The sequence below is a fragment of the Drosophila grimshawi genome, unplaced genomic scaffold (genome assembly GCF_018153295.1).
Source record: "Drosophila grimshawi isolate 15287-2541.00 unplaced genomic scaffold, ASM1815329v1 contig_848, whole genome shotgun sequence".
In the NCBI taxonomy this organism is placed as follows: Eukaryota; Metazoa; Arthropoda; class Insecta; order Diptera; family Drosophilidae; genus Drosophila; species Drosophila grimshawi.
This window is the reverse complement of record NW_025063692.1, coordinates 9,175,158-9,184,302: the sequence shown is the minus strand read 5'-3', so window position 1 is coordinate 9,184,302 and position 9,145 is coordinate 9,175,158. Positions and strand designations below refer to the sequence as shown.

Genomic DNA, 9,145 nt, shown 5'->3' with positions numbered 1-9,145 from the left:
TTTCGTTGACAGCGACGTCGACGGCAACGCCGAAGGTGACGACGCCGTCATCGCCAACAGCAGCAGCATCACAGCACGCCTGCTGTCAACGTCAACGTCAACAGCGGAGAGCGAACAGTGAACAGCGTTAGCGTTAGCGTTGCTACTTAGCGCAACAGTGACGCTGGCAGCGACGTTGACGTACATATTGACTGCGGCGTTAACTTCCGGCATTTTCTGGCTCATCTCAACGTTGCGGCTGCTGTTGCTGCTGTTGTAGTTGTAGTTTTTGTTGTTGTTGTTGTTGATATTATAAAAGTTAACATGACACGTATGGCAATAACAATAACAACAAGGGTACTAAAGTTTGTAAATGCATTAAACAAGAGCGAAGAGAAACAGCTCTAAATGAAATGTAATCGAATGAAATACACATATGTACATATAAATACACATGTATTTAGGCAGGTATGCAAGAGCATTTGCACAGCGTACCTGGCCTGGCCCGGCCTGGCCTGGCCTGGGCTGTGTTCTCAAACTAAGATATCAATCGGGGAAAATATGTTAAGAATGCTTGAGATGAGTGCGTGCGCTTGTGCAAGAGACATGACACGACACGACACGAGGCAAATAAAAATCAGTCGAGAGACGCATTTTTAAAGCCACTCAAAAAGCTAAACAGAAGACCATAAAATGTTTTTTCACGCCACTGGCTACGGGCTGGGCGGACACCCGGACACATGCACACAACACACACACACACAAAAACACGCGCGCACATTTCGTGTTACACTTTCAATTTAAAAGGAAAACGTTCCCACACAAACTCACACACACACACACACACGCACGCAAGCACAAAGAGGCATCATCATCAATTTCTAAATGCAAAACCGCAATAAAAAAAAAAACAAAACAAGTAAAATACCACAATAAATGCCATAAGACCGAAGCGCCCATACACTCACTGCACACCCAGCAGCAGCGACTCGCATACATATTTGAATAATTAAACCCCAAAATCAAGCTCTTCGAAATAACTTTAAAAACATGTAATTTCTAAAAATAAGCTTAGTACAATTTGAAGTCAGCTGTGCATGAGAAAGAGAGTTACGTTAAGTTTGATCGACCAGCTGATGGGCTGGTTTGCTTCGCAAAGTGTATTTAAAATACAGCACAGCAAGAGAAGCCAAAACCGAAGTACACACGCAGTAGTAAAGTGTAGTGAGAGAGAGCGCCGCAACTGTGAGAGCGCACGCTAAAGAGAACGCACACAGATAGATAGATAGAGAGAGAGAGAGAGAGAGAGAGAGAGGGAGAGAGAGAGAGAGAAAGAGACTATAAAATGGTGTGGCTGGCAAACGTTGTGCTCTGTTTCGGTTTGTCGAGTGTTGATGATTTTATGAGAGAGTGGGACTCAGTGTTGAGCAAGGGGTGTGGGGTGGGGGTAGACAATAGTAGGGTAATGACGAGGACGACGCACGCACGTGTAACCGTAAAAAGCGTAAAAAAAATAGTTGTGGGTGTTTGTATTTGCCTATGCATGTGTGTGTGTGTTTGCTTGTTTATGCGTGTTGTTGTTGTGTGTGTATTTACTTTGCAAACATGACATGATAATTGTTGTTGTTGCTGCTGCTTTTGTGTGTCCAATGGAAAAGTGTTGCTGTAATGTGCTCGAGAAATGATCCGGCAATTTGACTGCATTAAATCATTTATATGCAGTTGCCCTCTGCTAATCGGTAATTGGTAATTGGCAATCGGTAATCGGTAATCGGCAATCGGTTAGCATCAGATCTACAACAGCTGATTATCTCATTTGTGACAGCCAATAGACAGATAACCATGGTTAGCCATAGGCGAACGACCCAACATTTGACTCAGCATTATTTATATCAATGTCACATCCATGCCAAAAAAAAAACAAAAACAAAAAAAAACAACAGCAACAAAAAGAAACACAAAACAAACAACAAACAGCAACAACTTCAACGATATTTCGGGCATTAGCCCCTCGTATAAAATGCTCGCTTCAAGGTAATATTTATTTAAAAGCTTTTTAGCGGTATTTGGGCCATTGTACGACAATGAATTGTTTGTTATCTATGCATCATCTTAGCCAACTAACAGTGCCCCAGTTAACAACATTTGACAACAAATCGTTTAACTATATTTTCATAAATATTAAGAATAACACATTTTCATTCTTATCAAAAATGTGAAGTGATTTTCATGTTTCGGCAGAGCCGCCAGCTGGGCTCCAACGCTATTTATGAAATTGGGGAAAGTAGTTGTAGTAGTAACTTAAAGAGGCAAGGAAAAGAGGAAGACACAGATACATAAATATATATTATATATGCCATATACAGTCGAAGATATTCAACGATAAAAAGAAACAAAACTTCAAATTACAGTCCTCTCTTTAGATATTCTACTTAGGTATTCTCCAGCTGGCCCACAATCGAGTCCATGAGCGGACCACGCAGCTCCGTGCGCAGTGCGATCCGCTGGTAGTCGTTCGACTGATACTTGTTGAACATGGCCCTCAGTTGGGCAGTGGGCGCATCGCTGGCCACTTTGGCAATCTGTCGCGTTATCGTCCTCAAATGGTCAGCGGTGTATCTGGAGTGGTGCACCAGCGTCGGTGTCCAGTGGCTGGCCGTCAAGCCCGTCGGCGCACGAGGATTGCCATTGAGCAGGTGCAGCGATAGCAACAGCGAAGCAGCCGCTATCTCGGAGGGCTTACAGCTGGCCAGTTTGTAGTCGAGACTGGCCAGCTCCACGAAGTACTCGGACATGACACGATGCTGCACATCGGTGTTGGCTGCCTGCGTGTAGCGCCTCAGGAAATAGTTGGGCGATGGACGCGACAGATTGCCATCAATCGTCTTTAGTATGTGCAGCTCCATTTGCCGGATCTCGTGGACCGTGTACGTGTCAGCCGTAATGTGGACAAGGACACAGATGGCCGGCGGCAGCCGCTCCTCGTATTTGGTGGCTATCAACAGCGCCGAGACGCCGACCAGTTGCAGTTTGGTGCGTTTGGTGTCCTTCACCAGCTGCAGATAGCGATCGATAATGGCGACGGCCAAGTGGAAGCTCTCCGCCTGCAACTGGAGTTGCAAATGCATCTCGTTGATCCAATCGATGAGAGTGGCACGCATCTCATGCGTCACCTCCGACTGATCCTTCAAGTGAGCCGGGCAGATGGGCTGCTGTTGCTCCACCTCGTACATATAGTCGTAAATCTCAGCCGCATCAATGTCTGCCACATCAGCCACACGACGACTCGATAGGGTTGCTGCCTGTGGCACGTTGTGCCACTTTGGCAGCCTGGTCAAGTCAACAGTTTCCTTGCTCAGCTGTGCGCGAGGCAACAACACCTCTATCTTGACTGCAACTCCCGCTGCAACAGCAGCTGGTGCCACATTGTTGCTGTCCATGCGGCGCAGCTTGTTGCCACACAGGCGTACATCTTGCACCTCTCTGATGGTCATTTCAGCAGCTAATCCCCGATTCTGTTGGTCGCAGAGCGCGACGCGTTTTGTGGCTGCCTCGTTTGAAGGCACTGTCCGCTTTTTCACGTGCAACCGATTCAAGTTCTCCTTGTTATTTGCTGCAGCCATTTTGCTAGTTTTGCTTTACTTTTACGATAGAAAAGAACCTTTTTCAAATTTGATTTATTTATTTTTCTTGAGTTGAGATTTTTGATTAATTAACTTGTTGACAGTTGGCACAAATATTGCTTTAAAATGTATATTTAGTCCGATTTTCGATTATTATTTCAAATCCTTTTCGTTTATACCGTTTAACGTTCTTTGCTCATTTTGGCGCAGAGAGAGAGAGAGAGCGATGATCGTCGCCTGCGCTCTGCTCTCAATTCTGCGCTCTTTGTTTATTTTATTTGATTTGTACTTAAGCATTAAGAGCTGGGAAAATGCAAAGAGGCCAATTCACACACACACACACACACACATATATATATATAGATATATATATATTAGTGTTAAAGAGCGCACACGTCTCCATCAGCGACTTAATTATTAAATTAAATGCGCTAAATGGCAGCACACGCAAGTGGCAATAAAAGAAAAAAAATAATGGAAAAAAAACCCAAAAACAACTCTAGCAAAAAGCTCAACACAAACGCACACGCACACAATACACACACACATACACATATACATGCGTATATTTATATATACGCAGCGCATACGCACGAAGCCGACGTCGACGTTGGCGAGCGACGCCACATGCTTACAACCTTGTCCGTTATTCCCCCCTTCCGCACTTAATTCACTCACCCACAACCCTTTATACAATAATAGCAACAACAACAACAACAGACCCAATCGAATAAAATTGTCAACGCTCTCGCTCTCGCTCTAGCTGCTATGACTCTGGCTCTGGCTCTGCCTCTGCGCTGCTCTCACACTCTTTGTATATTGGCGTGCTCGCTGTCTCGGTCTCTCTCTCTCTCTCTCCTTCTCTCTCTGTCTCTCTTTGTGTTGGAGCTGTTCAATTTTGGTTGTTGTTGGCTGACTGGCTCTTCTTGCTTTTTATGGCTTTTATGGTCATAAAGAGGCTTTGGCCTGTCCGACAGCCGCCAGCTGTTGACGCTGTTGGCGCTACCGCTACCGCTTCACACTCTCGCACGCCAACAACAACAGCAAAAAGGCAAAAAAAAAAACAAACGTCAGTCTCAGTGGCCCAAACAAAATGGCAACATATGCACATTCAGACACATGCACACATACATTCACACACACACATAGATACACATACATATACATACACACTGGTAGGCACGGTCTGACGCAGGTATGCACACACACACACACACTCGTAGAAACGAATGTATTTGTTTGCCAGAGGCCCGCAAACAAACTAAATGTAAAAAGCGCGCGCGAATACAGGTCGACGCTCGGCATAGGCGTCAACGTCGCTGTCGCCAACGTTAGCGTCAGCGTCAGCGTCAGCATTGCTTCTTGTTGCGGTCTCCTCTATGTTTATGATTTTCGGAAATTCCATTTCGTGTGCATTTTTCGTTTGTTATCGCTACAGTTGCTGTTGCTGTTGTTGTTGTTGTAGCTTGTTAACATATTTGAAATGTAATTAAATCAATTTGTCTTTGCTCCATTGAGCAAGTCTTGTATGTATGTGTGTGTGTGTGTGTGTGTGTGTGTGTATGCTTGTAGCTTGGACTTAAGCCGTAACAAAAGTTAAGTTAATGTTAATGCCTTTGCCAATGTCTGGCAACACTTGCCTGCCCATGTGCGTGATGAAACTGGTTTGGTTTGGCTTTTGATCCATTGGGCTACCCACATACATACCACACACATACATACATACATACATACATACATATTCACAAACACATACACATACACACAAACGAACTTCACCTGCCATGACGTCACAAGTGCTTATCAATTGCGCCGCTAAATTGCCAATGATATGAATGTCAACACACACATACAAATCTATTTATATGTGCATGTTTGTGTGTGTAGTGAGATAGATAGAGAGAGGGGGAGCATTTGCAAATCACAGACAGGGCTGTTTATCTCTGCGTGTGTTTGTGTGTCTGTCATTCTCTCTTTCTCTTTTTTTCATATCGACTGTGTTTGTTGTTGTCGTTTTAGTAAATGAAGTAAGCAGAAACGATACGTTTTTATGCTATTTACGGTCACCCTCTGAGCCCCAATAAGTATGCTGTGCTAAAGACAATCAACTTTCGCTTATATATACACACCTGGACAGTCAACTACAGCTGTTGTTTTCTATTGGAAACACAAAATACCACAAATATTGTTTAAAAAAACAATAAAATGTTGAAGAGAACTTAATTGCAATAATTGTTATATATGCTTTATATATTATATTATATCATTATAATAGTAGTGGAATAATATTGACATTTTCTCAGTTTGCCCCGATGAGAAACCAAAAAGTTGTTGAAAGATTGTGTTCTCGATTTTCTCACCATAAAACTGAGTCATATTTTGAACAACGGAAAGAAACTTTACTGGATGTTCCACTAGCTAATTCTTCTAATGCGTTCTTCAGCCAGAGACAAATGACACACAAAAATAAAATACAAGTTATTCTCTTCATACATACATATTTTACTGTCCAGCTGTGTATGTGCGCATATCTCAAAATATTTATTATTTTCACTTCAATGATAAGATTATAAAAAACAAAAGTTTTTTCATTCATATTTTTTGTACTATTATTTATTTATTATTTAAATTGTCTAGTCGAAGAAAAAAGCAGACAAATAAGTGTGACGTAATTATCGCAAGTATTATTCCAGTCGATTGGCTGCAAGACACGATGTCACCTGAGGGGAAATGTCAACCACAGATTTGCGCAATATGTTGTGCTTCAAATGTCATATACATATGTATGTACATATGTACACACATATAGATAAGGTCATATAAGATCTACGCAAGCATCGTCGCTAAAAATGTTAGAAGCGCAATTCTTTGCAGAATCCCCGCTGAGTATTGACGCACTTTGCAGGATTTGAATATATATACACACATACAAGCACACATGCGTACATATACGCTGACAACAACAATAACTACGACTAGAGCCAACAGGTTTAAACTACGCAAACGGCAAACACACAAATTACAAAAACAGAAGCGACCGCGAAGTCAGCGCAACAGTAACAGCAAATAGCAAACGGAGGCAGCGCCACTAAAAGCAATAACACAATAAATGGAAATGGAAATCATTTCGACATATGCAACACACACACGCACACACGTACACACATACTTATGATGTAGATGTGTGTGTGATTCCGGAATGATACGAAATTGTCGCAAGCAAACTTGAGAATCAATTGGAGCAAACAGCGCACAAAGTGGAATGAAATGAAATCGAATGAAACAAAATGGATGATTAGCAAGCAAAGTAAAATATGTACAAACACACACACACACAGAGAGAAGAATGTATTAAGAGTTAAGCAGAATATGTAAGAATATGTAAGCACATGCATATGTACATAAATATGTATGTACTTATTCACAGCCGATGACATCTGTGCTTATTTAGATTACGAAATCAGTTTTATGCCGCGCACCGCATTTGCAGTGCAAAACGAAAGAGTTTTGTTGGCGCTGTTCTTTAACGATTAACGTTTAGCGCAAAACACATCAAAATCAAAACGTGCCAAAGCAATAATAAATATTAACATGGCTGCAGACTGCACTGCTGCTGCTGCAGTGGCAGCACTATCACCACCACCAACAACAAATGCAACAACCACAACAGCAGCAGCAAGGGCAATGGGAATTATGCATGTGTGTGTGTGTCTCTTAGAGAGAGAGAGAGAGAGAGAGGGAGAGAGAGCAGTCAGTCTCAGTCTTGACAATGCGTCGCGATTATGCGATAAGTTGAGTGAGAGGTGAGCAGCAGCAGCATCAGCCGCAGCCGCAGTCGGCAGTAAACCAGGCATAGGCATGAACAAAACAGACATGCACACACACACACACACACACACATATATATATATATATACAACCATACAGACAGACTGGCAGGCTGAAGCATATGCACCAGCAGCAGTGCTGTGTTTTTTTTGTTTTTTGGTTTTTTTTTGTGGGGGTCGAAGTGAGAAACACAAAAAATGGAAGAAGCAGCAAAGGTGGGCGTAGCAATGCAAGCAGCGTGCGGCTGGCGCTTAAAATGCAGCAAGCGATTATGCTAAATATTCTAAAGATTCGTTTAATTTAACAACAAGCAAGAACTAAAAAAGAGAACAGAAGTGAAGAGTATTTAAGTACATATAATTTGTATACAAAATATATGTATATTTGTCATGTGCTTTTTTCAACAAAGAATTTGTACACAATCAATTAGTCCGATGATCACGTCGCGCTCTTTGAGTTTTGCTCTTAAGCCAGCTTTGCGTTGACCGATTATTGACTCATTGGCATAGCGTACATATGTACATACAACCAAACATAAAAATGTACTACAACAGTAACTGTAACTAGCGCGCCATGTTGGGCCCTGGGTGAAAATTAAAAACATAACAGTTGCAGTAGCAGCCAGTGGACAGCAGAGACGAGCAAGCGTCCCAGCATAAGTGTTATGAGCGAGGGGAGGGGGGATGAATCTTATGAGTGTGGATTTGTGTGTGTGTGTGTTTGGCAAGGCCGCAATTAATTACAAACTTAGCCAGCTGTCCGTGTCCCTCTGGTGCACATTATGCTCTCTCTCTCTCTCTGTCTTTATATATTTATATGTGTGTGTGTTACTCTCTGATGGCACGTATCAATGTTGAAAGCATAAACACAAAGAGTGCCAAGCAAAGAGAACGACACTGACACAGCCAGACACACATACACAGTAAGCGACGGAAAGCAAGACAGAGAGAGAGAGAGATTAGCAAAACAAAAAAAGAAAAGAGCGGGGAGCATGGGAAGCATACTTTCGCCGGTCTGGTGGTCGCAATACCGTTACCGTTACCCTTTTGCCTGCTGCTTTGCAATAGATTCTGTATATATTGCAAACATGACCAAAATTTACATACACACACACACATATATATATATATATACAATATTATACACTGATAAACACGCATACACTATTATGTAAATATATTTGTATGTTTATATGAAATGTGGGCAAACATACAATAAGCAACAACGGCACCATTTTGTGAAGGGCACACAGTAAAAAGCACCGACAAAGGCAGCAGTGTTGTAAAATGGCAATAGCAGCAACAACAACGAAATCTTGCCTCTCGTCTGCGCCGATGTGTGTATCTGTATCTGTGTCTGTCTGATTGTGTGTGTGTGTGTGTGCATTACATAAACTTTTAATATTTAGAGGCAATTCAACAATACTCCAAACGCAACTCATTTTTAATGCACACTATCAACAGAAACAACGAGAACAGGACAACACAAACACACATACAAATATATGCATACATATATATTTATATATATATACATACATATATATGTATATGCGCTACAGTCAAAAACCACTGACGCTGACGCATTTATCACTGCGCTGCTTTGGCCACCAACACAACAAGAAGATCAAATGAGCGAAGGAAGAAGCCATCGCAGCCACAGCAACAAATAGTTATAACAACAGCAGCAACAAGATTGTAGAACGGGGGGGAAAC

General features: G+C 42.1%; 1 protein-coding gene across 2 annotated transcripts; it reads right to left on the bottom strand.

The window, feature by feature from the left end:
* Positions 1–2,271: 2,271 nt before the first annotated feature.
* LOC6565568 (G2/mitotic-specific cyclin-B) lies at positions 2,272–4,851 on the bottom strand. Of its 2 annotated transcripts, none has more exons than XM_043216092.1 (2): positions 4,762–4,851; positions 2,272–3,620 (listed from the first exon to the last, which is right to left on the bottom strand). In XM_043216092.1, the coding sequence occupies exon 2, from the start codon at positions 3,600–3,602 to the stop codon at positions 2,412–2,414; it is 1,191 nt and encodes a 396-aa protein (XP_043072027.1). In that variant the 5' UTR covers positions 3,603–3,620; positions 4,762–4,851; the 3' UTR covers positions 2,272–2,411. The 2 variants fall into 2 exon arrangements, with proteins under 2 accessions (XP_043072027.1, XP_001992356.1); XM_001992320.3 differs by having other exon boundaries at positions 2,272–3,640; positions 4,772–4,851.
* Between the last annotated feature and the right edge of the window lie 4,294 nt (positions 4,852–9,145).